Source organism: Cajanus cajan, chromosome 7, assembly GCF_000230855.2.
Source record: "Cajanus cajan strain Asha chromosome 7, NIPB_CcT2T_4, whole genome shotgun sequence".
NCBI lineage: Eukaryota > Viridiplantae > Streptophyta > Magnoliopsida > Fabales > Fabaceae > Cajanus > Cajanus cajan.
In genome coordinates this window covers 6,311,234-6,327,261 of record NC_138523.1, presented here as the reverse complement: position 1 = coordinate 6,327,261, position 16,028 = coordinate 6,311,234, and the positions used below count along the sequence as shown (strand labels likewise).

The 16,028-nt window shown below is 30.9% G+C and overlaps 3 protein-coding genes across 3 annotated transcripts; all 3 read left to right on the top strand.

Moving 5' to 3' along the window:
* The first annotated feature begins 1,842 nt into the window (after positions 1-1,842).
* LOC109813741 (S-adenosyl-L-methionine-dependent methyltransferases superfamily protein) lies at positions 1,843-3,874 on the top strand. Its single transcript, XM_020377991.3, has 2 exons — positions 1,843-3,600; positions 3,687-3,874. Exon 1 carries the CDS (start codon positions 1,968-1,970, stop codon positions 3,354-3,356), a length of 1,389 nt encoding a protein of 462 aa, XP_020233580.1. The 5' UTR covers positions 1,843-1,967; the 3' UTR covers positions 3,357-3,600; positions 3,687-3,874.
* Positions 3,875-8,102: 4,228 nt separating this feature from the next.
* Positions 8,103-11,593, top strand: LOC109813746 (C2H2 and C2HC zinc fingers superfamily protein). Its single transcript, XM_020377998.3, has 5 exons — positions 8,103-8,295; positions 8,878-9,078; positions 9,417-9,492; positions 10,852-10,947; positions 11,030-11,593. Exons 1-5 carry the CDS (start codon positions 8,287-8,289, stop codon positions 11,389-11,391), a joined length of 744 nt encoding a protein of 247 aa, XP_020233587.1. The 5' UTR covers positions 8,103-8,286; the 3' UTR covers positions 11,392-11,593.
* A 1,503-nt stretch (positions 11,594-13,096) lies between these two features.
* Positions 13,097-14,075, top strand: LOC109813745 (uncharacterized). Its single transcript, XM_020377997.3, has one exon. The coding sequence runs from the start codon at positions 13,300-13,302 to the stop codon at positions 13,792-13,794; it is 495 nt and encodes a 164-aa protein (XP_020233586.1). The 5' UTR covers positions 13,097-13,299; the 3' UTR covers positions 13,795-14,075.
* The last annotated feature ends 1,953 nt before the right edge of the window (positions 14,076-16,028 follow it).

Below are 16,028 nucleotides of genomic sequence, written 5' to 3'. Positions count from 1 at the left end.
TTGGTACCACATGCATATAGAGTTAGAAGCATACATCTCATGAGTGTTAATTTATGAGTATGTTATGTTTGTGATCAATGGAATGATGGTGGTAGATGGAATATGATATATTAAACTATTATTAATATTGTATGGGAGAATTGGTAAAGGTGTATGAGAAGTAGTTGTTGTTTGATGTGTGTGTGTTTATCCTTATGCTTTGTATATGTTTTTATGGATGAGATGTATTATCATTCCTTGTGTTTATATTGTTTATGTTTAAGTTGAATGTCATTTGTACGAATAAAGCAAGTACAAGATGATGAGTTTGAGGATGGAGAACCATAAAGAGGGGTTTTGTTATGATAATGTAACATTGGGACTGAGTTTTAGGATAAATGATTGTCTTAAGTTGGATTTATTTTTAAGTTTGTTTTTTTTGTCAAAAATTATTTGATTTAAGAGGTTATTCTTAGTTTTGATTAAATAATATTTAAATAATAGTTATGAATGTGAACCCGTTTATAGTTTTATGAAGAGAATTATTATAATTTATTTTTATTTTTTAAAAATTTTGTTATATGTTAGTTATTAAATCCGTTAGGGTAGAAGGTTGTCACATAAGTATTATTTAACAAGTCACTTCTTACTCAACCTAAATATTATTTGACTTGCCTCTTTAAGTAATTATCCAAGTATTCTTTTAACACAAAGCCTCTCAAGACTTTAACAATTAAGTAATTTTTTACAAATAAATCTCTTTATGCTCACAACAATAACACATAGTTAAAGCTAACACATAGTTAAAGCTGTATAAGATAACAAAGTTGTTTCATCTTACTATCTAAATGTGATACAACAAATTAAGTACAAGACCTTTTAAAGAAAGAAAGAATCGTACAAGTATGATTATTTGTATCTATCTATCACCTTTTATTTTATGAATCTTCGAGCTTCTTTGTGTAAGTACTTCATGAAAATTACCATTGTAAATTATAGAGTATCTCAGACTTACTTTATTTGTTTTCATCTTTGTTCAATATAGAGAGAAGTGTTTGTTGATCCGTTAAATACATTTTTACCAAATTATTACTTTTTATCGGATAAAAAAAAATAATTATCATCTTTTAGATATCAAAAGAGAGGAACCATACATGTCTCATCGAAATAATTTTTCTTCTTCTGAATGTGCACGTGCTTCTAGAAATATATAATCCTTTTCCAACTCAAACAATTTAATTAATTTATTAAATTAAACAATAACTAATTAATTAATATAAAATAGTCCTTTTTTTTATCAAAGTATAAAATAGTTCTAATCATTTAATTAGATATTAACTCAAACAATTTAATTATTTAATTAAATAAGAAATGACTAATTAATTAAAATAAAATGTTAAGATTAATATAAATTGATTAATTTTCATTTTTTTAACTTATTTTTTGTGACTTTTATTATACATATGACATTTTTAATTCAAACTTTAGTGACGTCCAACAATCCTCATTTAAATGAATCCAATAAGATAAATTTAAGTGTTAAATCAATTAAAAAGATTCAAAATTATATTTAAAAAATAATCATTATTTAAAAAATTAGTTCAATCTAAATTTAAGAAATAAAATATAAAAATAACATTTTAAAAATAAAAAAATAAATAATTTTTTAAGAAAACAAAAATATAATTTAACCTATTTTTGTTTATCTCTATTTCTTATATCAATGGATCTATCAATTTTATAAAAAAAAAATAATTTTAAACATAATTATATAATATACAGTAACTTATTTCATTTACAATAGAAATACAATGTACTTTTCAAGGATAAAATAGTTTAAAGGAAAGTATCGTTTTTTCAATCGTTATAGATAGTTTTGCAACCTCAAAGTCATGAAAAAAATGCAACTTCTTCAGTGGAGATAACGTTAAACAATCGAAGAAAGACGATGGATGGAATACAATAACAAAGTAGTGTGAACGTGTGTGATGGCTCTCGACGCATCAACCTTCGAAAGCATAACCCCTTCTCGCTTCATCTCCTTCACAATCCCCCATCCAACATGTTCCGATTCCCCCCTCCGAGTTGCCGTGCTCGACTCACCGATCCACCCCACCGACTCACCCCGAGTCGGTGCCATGTTAGTCCCCGAAGGCCGCGAAACCGATTGGATCTTCTCCACCGAATTGGGTCATCTCCAACTCCTCTTAACTGCCCCTCAGATATCACGTTTGATTCTGATAGGGAACCACTTCAAGGAAGAAACTTTCCCCGCACGTGTGTATAACCGTCCCTCAGAATGTTCCTTCCACCAAAAGGGTTTCCACGTGTGGTCAAAACCCCTTCTTTTGGCCCTCTCCCCAAGATCTTTGTTCAGAAACGGGGTTCCTGAGATACCCCTTTTGATTTATGAGGATAACTTGGTTTCTAGTGTGGTGATTCATGAATGTGTTGGGTGTTGTGTTGGTGAGATGTTGGTTGAGGATGTTGAAATTGAAAGTGGGGTTGGTCATGGGAGGGAGTTTAGGAGGAGGTTGAGGTTCAAGAGGATGCCTAATTTGATTCAGACTGAAGTTTGTGTTGTTCCTGAGAGAGATGGTTGTGGTTTGGATGGTGTGTGCATTGGTGGTGATGTGGGGTTTGTGCCTGATCTTAGGGTTTTGGTGCACCCTTACTTGGAGCCTATGGTGGCTAGTCTCGTGTTGGTTTGTGGGGACGTGGAGGCGCGGATTCGGAATGGGTTTAGGCCCAAGGCTTTGTGCCTTGGGGTTGGAGGTGGGGCTTTGCTAGCTTTTTTGAGAGCTCAATTGGGTTTTGAGGTCATGGGTGTGGAGGGTGATGGGGAGGTTTTGAGGGTGGCAAGGAAGTATTTTGGATTGGAAGAGTGTGAGTTTGTTCATGTTGTTGTTGGGGATGCCTTTGAATCCATGAAGAAGCTTGCATGTCATGGGAAATTGAATGGTTGTGAGGTTAATGGTTTTGGTGGTCATTTGGTGGAGGATGAGGGCAAGTGTAGATTTGATGTTGTTATGGTTGATTTGGATTCGAGCGATGTAAGGAACGGTGTAAGTTCTCCGCCTTTGGAATTTTTGAGAAAGGATGTTCTTCTTGCTGCTAAATTAGTTCTTTGTGAATCTGGGATTCTTGTTGTTAATGTCATCCCTCCAAGCAGGGTTTTCTATGACAAGTTGGTGAATCGTTTTAAGGAGGTCTTTCATGAGCTGTACAAGATAGATGTAGGGAATGGTGAAAATTTTGTTCTTATTGCTACGGTATCACCTCTGGTTTTTTCAGTTGGGGATTGTGGTAATTCTTTTCTTATGCGACTGAAATCGGTTATTCCTGAAGCATACATTAATTCCATAACAAAGATATAAAGCCTCACTTGTTGAAGCAAGTGCTTTTGAAGAATCATTCATCTCTGGGATCTGTATTGTAAGACTAACAGATGATATGTCAGTAGTTTTGATACAATGATCCAAAATGGAGAATGTTTTTCTCATGCATCTTTGCCCATGTGGAGAATCATATTTAAGACTATTGAGCCAACACTGGAATTACTTTCATATCAAGAAAAGCAGTGGCTTTGCATCGTTTTTTGGATCCAATTGCTTCAATCAGGTTAACATATTGTTTATTAATTATTGCTCAACTTTAGTTAATGTAAATTGAGGGAGCCTAATGGCAGTTTGTTCATATCTTTTTAGATACTGAGGAGTAAGGAGTTACATTAGCTTGTTAACAAGTATGAAAGGATGATACCTGTAAACAATGATTTGCTGAGTTTGACACAGTTAATAATAGTTGTACTTACTATCTTGTATATGATTCAAACTGCAATATTACAATTTTTTTATAGTAGTTGTGATTAAAATAAAGGAAATGTTTCCCTGCATCTTATCTGTGGGTCATATTATTTCTTTCCATAAAAATACACAAATTCATAGTGACTGCCTCCACCTGCTAATTTGTAAAATTACTGCATACACAAATCACAGATTATCTAGGGTGCTTATAGGGCCTTCAAAGGTAAACTTGAATATGATTTTGGCATCAGTTATGAATAAAATAGAACAGTGCAAATAGTCATATCCATCTTGAGCAGGATTGAAGAAAAGACTCAAATAAACTTAGAACTTGTTCAACAGCATACCACTACCAAGTATTAAACAGAACATATTGTGACTATTGAGCATCGGTTTTCTAGCATCTTGTCCAAAGACAGCTAAATTATTTTAATGTTGTGAGACTATTTTATTAAATATATATTTCAAATAAAAAAAATACATAACAAACATTTGTATTTGTTGCTGTCATAAAGTCTTGTACTATAATTTACAATTATGGTAGGGACTACAATACTTAAGTTGTAATATGCATTATTAACTCATTTTTCAGTAATACAACTTATTATGTCATGTCACTCTTAAGCTACTTGCACAGCTTCAAATTGAGGACTCCATAAACAATCATACATGTGATGAACTTTATCAGTATTGAGGAGCACATCTCCAATACAGAAGCAAACATCTGATGTTTTCACTGAAGATTTCCAAAGTCAGGACACTAAATGCTTGTTTGGAAACACGCTGAAATCTGATAGATGTTTGTCAATTCCGATCTTTATGAGTTCGTTTTTCAGCATAAATTAGTTATTACTTCCAAAAATACCAATATCATAGTTAAAAAAGAAAAAGAAAAAGAAAAAAAAAGATACGTGTGTTTAGGGGTCACTAGACCTTTTTCTAAACAAGTTATAACATTCATCGCATGCAAAGCTGAGAATGATAGGGAGGTCATTGGATACGGATACGGATCCGGTTCAAAAGTAACTGCAATTCTGCAAAGGATGTAGTTCAATCTTCTACCATACATTTATTTTATTTTATTTTACTTTTCATATCTTGTTTAAAGAAAAGTATACACCAATGGTTGATATTTTAAAATTATTTAATTTTACTTTTATTTTAATCTTTTTATTTAAAATTTATACTTTGACCAATATTTACGGATACGATATTTGCTAAATAAATATTGGAACAGGTGAAGGGGACTATTACATGTCCATATTCCTCCCTACTGTAGATATCATATGTTGATAAAATTTTTAAAATTATTTAATTTTAGTTTTATTTTATTTTATTTTATTTTTTATTTAAAATTTTATATTTTATCAAACATTCATTGATAAGATATTCGCACCAAACAAGTGATGGGAAACTATTACATGTTTCTATCCTTATTTGTCGTCATCCCTCGGTATCATATGTTGATATAATACTAGAGACACTAGTAGTTGCCATTTAAGATGAACACTCGTAAAAAAATATATATATATATATGCTCGATCCTCTTATCTATTTATAATTTGTTAATGAGTGCTATATAATTGTAGGAATTAAAAATAATGATTAAATGTGATTTTGTTTTTCTAGTAAAACTAGTGAGTTTTGATTTTGATTCCTATAATCTTTTTTTTTGTTTTGTTTTTAATCTTTAAAAAATTTGTGAGCATTATTATTGGTTATTGTGAAATATTTTTTTGTCTTTGTAAAATGAGTAAAGTTTGGTTTAGATCCTTATAAAATATTTTTTTCTTTGATTTTCATCTTCTAAATTCTAAAATCATTATTTGGTTCTTGATGAAGATTTTATAGTAAATAAATAACACTTATTTTAATGATTTGTAAAATTATAAATGTTACACACTAGCATGTATTACTAACACTTGTGAATAACTTATAAAATGCTCACTTAACTTTTTAATAAACAAACAAGTACTTAAAATGATTGCATAATAACAAATATTTAAAATAATAGTTCTAAATTTTAGAGGAGGAAAAAATTGCAGGTACCAAAATCTTAGACTTGTTCATTTTGTAGGGAAAAAAATATATTTAAATTTAAAAAATAATATTTTTCAGTTTAAGAGGATGAAAAATGAAAAAAATTACAGGAATAAAATATATATTTAAATGAGTAAAATATTATATTTTGGATATTATTAATGAAAAGATGTTGATATTGCAGGAAACAAGAAGTTCGAAAAGTAGATAGTCCACGTAAAAAAAAAGAGTAAATAATTTAAATCTAAGTGGCAAGAATGATATAAAATTCAATTCATGCCAGCGACTATGAAAGTGTTGTAATTGTTACAATAATATATCAATAAGTTCAAATTGTTAGCTTAATTGGATTCTTGACTTGGGCTTATTTCACACCACATATTTACAAACCAAATTCGTTTATGCTTAGTTGGGTTGTTCAAAATTAAACTAATCCAAATGAAAAATTAGAAATCGATGTAAAAAATTGAAAATTGATGTGAAACTGTTAATTAGTGGTTTAGTTCAATTTTTTAAACTTTCAAAATTATTTGAATTGATTTGAATTTTAGATTGAAATATGAAATTACTCTATAATAATATAATATTATATACTTTTATTTAATTTTTAAATAACAAATTTTAAAATAAAAAAAAACCAAATTACAAAAGATTGGATTGGTTTAGTTTGATTTTCACAATTCATTCAAACCGAAACAAACCAAACTGCATTTAATTTTCTTGTTTAGTTTAAATAACTTTTTAAACAAAAAATGAACCAAATCACAGCACAAATACCTCTACTACTTAGATATGTTTGTCAAGTTATTTTATTAGCTTTTAAAAAGTTTGATTAGTTTATAAGTTGATTTATTAAAAAAAATACTTATAAGTTTGTTTCATGAAAATAATTTTATATTAAATATTTTAATAATTTTAACTTATTTTTATTTGCTACTTTTTTTCGGTACATGTTTTAATATGCTACTTTGACTATTGTTTTAGTTTGTAAGTTATTTTTTTTTTCATTTATATTTTCTCTAATTTACTTGTTTTTCATTTTATAAAAACAATTAAACTATCTACCTTCTGATCTATTTATTGTTCAATCTTTCTTTCCTTGAAGCTAAACTATGATGGTACAATTAATGCAAGTCATTTTTCTTCGTGTGGATACATTTTATGGGACCACCTTGACGTTTTGTTTTTAATCCCCTCATGTATAATTTTTTTCTTCTTTCTTTCATGTTTATGAAATAAATAAAAAAAACTTTAAAAATGCTTATGAAATAAAAATTTGTTTAATTTTTTTTATTACAACTCTTTATTCAGCGAGAAAATATTATAGAATTAGGGCATTTGTTTCCCGCACCTATTATTTTGTTTCATACACCCCTTATTTATTTATTTATTTATTTTTTTAAATCTAAGCTACCATTACTTCAATCTTTTCCATTCTAAAATACTCAATCAAGAATGTTAAAAATGTGTTATGTAACCCTCAATTCAAAATATTAAATGAGTTTTTGAACATCCATTCTAAAATATTAAAAATGTGATTTAGAAAACTTAATCTAGAATGAAAAATGTGTTTGAAAACACTCATTCTAAAATATTAAAAATGTATTCAAGAATGAGCTTTTCAAAATGAAGAACCTTCTTTTCTAATATCCAAGTGATAGGCATGATCTTGAAGTAGGAATTTCAAGGACCATACAACTTCATAGAACTTGTTGCTTGTTTCGTTGCTAACAAGTATCACAATTCCTACCCATTTGGACACGACCTTGTCGATTAATGCAATGTGTTGTTGCTATTAGAATGAAGAATTGTTGGTTGAATTGGACAAAGAATCCATTGGAAAGGGGAGGACGAGAGGAGGTGTGGCATAAGGGTGAGATTATTATAGTTCCTTTTTGTTCCAAAATATATTTTTAACATTTTAGAAAATGGATGTTTTAAAATACATTTAATATTTCAAACGAGTGCATTTTTAATATTCTAGAATGAATATTCTAAAACACATTTAATATTTTAAATGGGGTATTTTAGAATACATTTTTAACATTTGGGATGATCCTGAATAGAAAAGGTTGAAGTAAGGATACTTTAGAAAATCTTTATAAATGACTGGTGTATTAATTAAATTAATGGGTGCAAGAAGCAAAAACTCAGACCCGGTTTCATGCTATACACTGCTTCCGGGGCCAGCTGTTGGGCTTTTAGCCCGGTATTTGGTGGGCTTCGTTCCACGCGTATCAGGACCAAACAAATGCTGCTTCTCTCTCTCTCTCTCTCTCTCTCTCTCTCTCTCTTCTAAGAGAAAATTCTCTGACATTGTTTTGTTTCCGAACTCTTTGCTTTGCTTTTTGGGAGGGTTTTGAAATTTGAAGAGAATTTGGGTGCACTTCGCAGCAAAACACACGAACCACTCTCTTCTCAGTTTCAATTCGTTTACGATTCCCAACCCTAATCCGCTGCCATGACTGAGGTAAACGCGTTCATCACCCCAATTTTACATTACACGCTTTTCACAATCATTATCACACACTCTTTGCTTTTTGCAATAATATCCCTTCGCAAAATTTATATCTCGGTTTTTTTGCTCGGGCGTTCTGCCCCGTTCATCATCGAAAATACAACCCAAAAATTCTGTTCGTGGTGGGTCTATCATGTTGTGTCAGCTCTGATGCTTAAAATTCAAATTAATGTTAAAATAGCTTGTTTTTGTATTAATGTATCCGGAATCAGAAGGTAGGAGACTACAATTGAATGCTTGGTTCAGTTTATTTTGGAGAAAAAATCGCTTATTTTCAGTTTCGTGAGAAAGATTTTGAATACCAAACATGTACTAAGTATATTTTATAAGAGCTGTTGGCTGTGTATGCATTAATTCCATCATGAGAGAAGGATGCAGGGGTGGATTATTGAGATGCAGTGATATGCTCATTTTTATGATATGTGAAAGTTTGGTTAGAATTGTTAGTTGTGACTACTTATATGTATGGATGCACTTCGTAGTTGGTGGGTTTTGATTTTTTATTTTATATATATATTTTTTTATGGTTTTCAGTACTGGGTCAGCCAGGGCAACAAATGGTGCGACTTCTGCAAAATATATATATCAAACAACCCTTCCAGCATCAGGAATCATGAGCTTGGCCAACGCCACAAAGATAATGTTGCCAAGAGGCTGGCTGCTATGAGAAAAGAGAATATTGCTAAGGAGAAAGAACAGAAAGAAACAGCCCGTGCTATTGAGCAAATTGAAGCAGTAAGGGTTTTTGCACTTGTTTTATATTTGTGATACTGATGCTGCATTCTTTATACTTGTTCATGATATCACTGGTATAAAACCTGTGCTGGACCCACCGATTCAATTAGTGAACTGTCCAAGTAACTGGTCTTGTTACCATAGTAAATCGGCCTTGTACAAGAACTGGCACGGTTCTCAAACAGGACAGGAGAGTTTGCTGGAAATTCACCCTTGCTTAACTTTTGGCAAATGGGAAACATTTGGATGTTGTGGGAGTACTGTATATTTTGTACACATTTACACTCAGATGAGATTTGTAAATTTTTATGCATCCTTTTCTTTTTATTCTAATGCAGAAAGCGCAGCGTAGCTACCAAAAGGATAAGGCAAAGTTTGAGGAAACAAGAGAATCGCATGAATTGGATGACCAAGGTTGTAAGTATAACTTCTATTCATTTCTATTTATTGTGTTCTAACTAGCAATTAATTTACTTAGTCTGATGCATGTTTTGACATTCAAACTATTTAAACTATAGATCATATACTATAGGGGAATAAATTAGTTCCCTCGCCAAAGAAAAAAGAGTTGAGTAAACTCAGTTATGAGTGCCCCATTTCCAAAAATTACTCGCATTATCTGGTCTTTCAAAGCATTGCAAAGAAGATTTTCTAGGAGTGCACCACACTTCTCTCCTAGGGTGATTAGTGACTATTATAAAAGACCAGTTTTTATTTTTGGTGGGAGTTGGTTTATATAAATGGATATGGTAGACAACCGTTACTTTATGAGTAATTGCTCTGTAAGCTGCAGTTATGACAGAGTTTACTTTGTAAGGGGAAATGGAAGACTATCTATTGACAATTGGAAATTGAGGCAAGTAATATTAATTTCATGTGGTAAATTTAGGAGTTGGAGTCAATCATAGATTATTAAAATAAGCCCAAATTTTGACCTTTTAAGATTAGTGGCATGCTGTCTTTAGGAAACTTGGGCTACATAATCTAATTATGTTTCGCTCAAATTTTAATTTTCTCTCCAGGGAACTTTAATCTGTGGTATGAACACAGCTCTAAAAATGTCGCATAGATAATTTCTTTCTTCCATTAAAAAAGTGGAATTCCTTTTTCCTCGGAAAGGACTCAAATATCAAATCTAAAGACTTGATATTATTCCCTATCCTCCACTCCATCCCTTGGTCCAGCCGTCCAGGTCCCCTATTTTCATTTTGGTAGATTATAATATTATGTAAAAAGATTACATAATATTGAAATCTAGTTCATATTGTGGCTTCTCATACTAGGTTCATTGAAACTTTGAAAGATCAAAACAAGTCTAATAATTACATCCTCAAATTTTTTCCCCTCAATAAATTTAAAATTTATTTTCTGAAAGACTGAAACTATTCATGGTCTTGTGAGCTGTTTGTGTTGACAAGCATAATTTAATTTTTTCTTCCTGCTCAGCATGGAAAAAAAATATGGGAATGGATAACCTGCAGTTGTATTTTGAACAGCACCTCACGTATTTACATTCTTTAGGGCCGAATTTGTTCTTAAAGACATTTAGCTTTAACATTTTAACATAAAACAATTAAAATTAAGGTCAGCAGGATCTCTGCACTTTTTTTAAAGTTTAAACAGCAGAGGAGCATGATCCTGAAAGAATATTCTTGTAGCTTCATACATTGGTTCTCGATACAAACTCAATGTATTCACAGTAGATGTGTCAGTGTTACATTTTTTCTGTATTCATTTTGCATCTCAACTGATTATTTCTGCATGATTTTGTAGAATGGGAGTTTGACAGCAGTTCAGGCTATTACTTCCACAAGACAAATGGATTTTACTATGACCCAAAGTCAGGATTTTACTATTCTGATGCCATAGGTATAACACTAGAATTGTTGTCTTACATGTATAATATCATGTCGATAATGGATAGCATATTGACGTAAAGAAATTTCAACAGGAAAGTGGGTGACACAAGAAGAAGCATATGCCTCCCCACACTTCACATCTAATGCCGGGAACAATGGATCAACTGCAAAGAAGTCCTTGTCAACGTCACAGTCCAAATCAGATGAAAACAAAGCAAATATGTTTCATAATGGATCTGCACCTGGGCCAGTTGTAACAACTTCTTTGAATCCCAAAAAAAATACGAAAGCTGCTCCTTCATCTCTTGCGGTTGGAAAGAGAAAAAGACCTGTTGAAAAATCTAAGGTTATCTCTGATGAAGAAAAAGCAGCTCTCAAGGCCAGAGAGGCTGCAAGGAAAAGAGTACAGGAGAGGGAGAAACCCTTGCTTGGTCTTTACAGCAAGCCTTACTAACTGTGCAATATTTAATTTAACAGCCATGTGTTCCCCCAGAAATGAGGTTATGCTGTTTATGCCTGATTCCTTTATTCTGTCATTATTAAGGTGGGTGTCAAAATTCCCCAATTGTTTTCCATGTGACTGTACCTTGTAGGTTTGTACAATGTAACTGCTCCATTTTTTTTTTTTTTGCAATGCATGCTAATTTGCTGCTTTATTTGTACGAGAGGAAAAAGGATTTAGAAGTCTTCATAGGCTGATGAAAGCGAGTTAAATCCCTGTTGCAGAAGCTTGAAAACACATCCGAGTAAGTTAATCCTTATGTGGACACGAAAGTAATGCACGTGTAACGTTTAGTATGTAAAATCATGATATACCAGAAGTGAAAAAATTACAGTCAAATTTCCAAAACTTTATTCCTTTATTTAGTAGTATACATAGTTTTCTTTTTGTGCGCTGAGGGGATTATGAGCTCTTTTCAATGATTTAAGGAATTGTTTATTGGTATGAATTCGAATAGCATGAATACTTTTAGTTAGTTATCAAATCTTTTTTATTTCAAGGTTATAATTGAACCAATTATATTAGAAGTTTAGAGCCTGTTTTGAAAAAGTTTTTCCACCAAAATCTTTCGCCCTATTTTTCCGGTAACCGTTATTGATGGGAAGTATTTATCAAAAGTTGATTACTAATTTATGTTGAAGAATTTTTAATTGGGTTCCTTTATTTTCATCTTTTAATCCTAAATATTCGAATTTGAGTTCTTACTTAAAAAGTTTGAGTCTAATGTTTTTCAGAGCAATGAAATGTAGGTATTTTTCATACTATTTTTTGTTGGTTATATAAGGAGATATAATATTTTTTCTTTGGGTTGGTTCATATAAGAGTACAGTGATCGAGTCAATAATCCTTAATGTTCTAGTTAATGATCGAATCTTGATCATTAATTAAAAAACACAAATATTAAACGATTCGAACTAACAATTAACCACAACTTAAGGAACGATCTTTTATACTATTTAGCACTACTATATAATAAATATATTTTTATGTTTCGATACTTTATTTTTGGTTTCTAAAAGTTTGTATAAGAAACAACGAACTTGAATAAGTTGAATGTACCTTGTTATTGTTTTTTGTTTTAATTTTTCTTTTTCTTATATGAATTTCGTAAAATAGAATAAAATAAAATAAAATAAAAAAAAAAATGTTTTCTCAAATCACGCATTTAGCAACTAGTGCAATGTTGAATGTCCAACACTTAGCGGTTAATCTTCAATTTGGCTTTTAAAAAAGAAATGTAAGGAGCATGTTATTTTTTAAATGCTTTATTATTAATTGAAGTTTATTAAAAATCATAATTTTATGTTTTATTAATAAATTTAAACTATTATATAATAATGCATTAAAAAAGTGTTTTCACCCGTTTTTTTTTTTTTTTTTTGGCGGAGAGCACCCTTCTTTAAAATACATTGAGTTCAGAGTGTAATATATTTATTTTCAAAATTCCCAAGGAGAATATTTGAAAAACAAAAAGGGATCAACTTCTTAATATGGCTCAGGTCTGTGTGCCTCTCGTGTGACAACGATTCGTCCAATTTGGCTTTTAAATTAAGTTTAAAAATGCTATTCTTTCCCTTCACAATGATATAGACGGCAATAAAAGCACAAAGTGTAAGCATAATAGGCTAACCCAATGTCAAGCAATCCTTCTTCAGCTTTTCTCTGCTTATTAGAATAAATTAAATATCCTTTTATTGCATTTCAAGTCATTCCACTCCCTTTATTCCCCACAAAAATTTAGAGTCACACATCTTCCTCATATAAACACACCCACACCCACATTCACATTCATATTGAACACAACAAATCAGACACATACATCACTAAAGTGAAAAATCTCCATTCATTCACCATAAGGAAATGCCTTCACCAGTGCAGCCAAGTCACTCTCCATCTGCTGAAGGAGAGAAACACAAGCAATTGGATAGAGAGATTAGGGACATGGTCTCTACCATCACTCACAAGGTCACAGATTTTCACAAACCAGGCTCAACCCACCATTTGAATAACGATGAACAACATGGTTTGAGCATGGTTGCCCTTGTAGGAAACAACAACGGTGCCACCATGAGAAGTGAATTGGATGAAAAATCAGGCAACCCTTCTCATGGTGAAGAGCCAGAGGCTCTCAGCACCTATGTTAACAGCAACTTCCAAGCCATCAACAACTCAATCATGTTTGGTGGCAGCTATCAGGCCAATGATCCAGGTGTGCACATGGATATCTCAGATTTCTCCACTGAGCATCACCAAGGCCACCATCACAAGGAACAAAAGCATGGGAAGAAGGGAAAGAAGAAAGAGAAAGAAGCTTCCAAACACAAAAATATTTCATCATCATCAGATTCTGATTGAGCTTAATGTGGTGCTGAAAGCAATGAAACAGTTGAGTGCCAGAGAATGCATGCAACCTACTCCATTGTGACATGTGAGAATAGAACCTCTTGTGTTGATTGTTAAGCACTAGCTAATCATTTCTCAAGTATGTTTGAATAACCATGTTTTTGTAATATGTTGCTTGTTTTGTGTTTATTCCTTTAGCTTTGTGAAGCAATGGGAGTATTTAATTTTCTCGTCATATGCATAATTGTAATCTCTACGCCAAGAGTTTATGAACATTTTGAGTTTTGAGTCAAGTGTCATTTACTTTTTCTGTCCCACAATTATTACAATTTAAAATTTTTACATATAGTTTAAGAATAACAATTAATAAATATATATTACTGTTTGATATAATTTTATTAAAATAGTCTACCATTTAATAAATTTATTACTTTTAATTGTGGTAATTACATAAATTATTAATAGATAAATTAGGAAAAAAATTAATATTATATTAAAAAATAAAAATATTTTTTATTTTAAGATATTTTTTAAATATTAAAATTATCGTCATTGTAAGGCGGGGAAAATATTAGGTAATCAATGTTATCCTTCAAAAATAAATGCTTAGTTTGGACCATATATATTTACCAGGTAGGTGATATGGGAAATGGGTATGGACATCAAGTAACCACATTTTACACTATTGTCACAAGACTAATTTTAAAGAGAATCTAATATGTAGTATGATTAATTTGTTCTAGGTCTTTTACATTGGATTATTCCTCCCTCAATATTTTTTCACTTCCCTACCCTTGTTTTCTTTCATGGTTGGTGATCATCACCACTCCTCTGCCATTATCATTTTCTTTTTTGTCAAAAATTAAAAATAAAGGCTTGAAATTTTGCATGTGTATAGTTCCAAGAAACCAACCATGACGTTCACTTTTTTTTTTTTTTTTTTTTTCTCATTTGATTCCAAAACAAAAGAAAACTTTAAGGTGAAAAATAGCATAACAAAGTGGTTTTTACCCTACACAAATTCAAGTGTGAGAAGAGAGAGAAGAAACTTGAAGAGGTGTGCGAAGTTGAGGGATTGCGATTTAAAGTGATTGTCTTGAGAGCTTTCAAGTGCAAGACACATATCCAATGTCAAGAGGTGTTGAATGAAGACTCCATTGATGCCAACAACAAAATAACCGAGGTTGCACTAGGAGTAGAGGTCAAGTTCAAAAGGAGACTTCATCAATGGTGGTCACACAATGACCAAGAGAACAAATGTTCTTTAATGGATGTAGTCAAAGTGTGAAGGGTGTTAGAAAGCATAATATGTTGCGGTGAACATATGATATAAAATATAGGATAAGTTTAATCTAACGATTAAAAATTATTGTCCACCATGTACCACATATAAAAGCGCTCCATCCTAACCATAGTCCATACAATATATTATCTCTAGTCTTAATTACAAGAAATACATTAGGTTTTTTTGGTTATAATTATAAGTAACAATTATTAGTTTTATAGTTATTTAAGGTTAAATTTCTTTTATATCTTTTATTTATTATTGATTTTGTTTTTTATGCATTCACTTATAACTAACATCAAATATAACAACTACTTAAAATAAATGATATATTTAGAATAAAATTTGAATTTATAGTAAAATTAATTAAAAATAACTATATTAATAACCTTTCTTAAATTTTATGATTTGTCTTAAGTTGTTTATAATTAGAGTTGGAGGTAGTATTATCTAAAATTATAACAAAAATTTGCGCTTAAATGAGAAAAACATGCGTACATAAATAAGTTATATTATTCATTTTTTATAACATTGTTTCTCTTGATTATATATATATATATATATATATTGTTAATTTTAATTTATGTTACGAGATACCAAATAATTTTTAAATATTTGAAAAAGATTGTAAACTTTATTTATTTAGTAAGAACTTTGTGGAGAAAAGATAGTCACTAAAAGAAGGGATTAAATAGTGAATATAAAAAATTCACACTTTTTAGGAGTAAAGTAGTATCAATGAAAAACGAAGTGTTGGATGAGTAATCGAAAGAACATATGGAACACTAAATATTTTTATACTAGTTTGTCTCAAACACAAAGACTATGTCCAGTTCTCAATCCAACTAGATTGAGTTATACTAACTTTCTCAAAGTTACAAGAATTCTTTCCCAAGATCTATAACAAGTATTCTTTGACTGTTCTTTTCAAGCCGCTACCCAAGTATGTAAGATAATTATG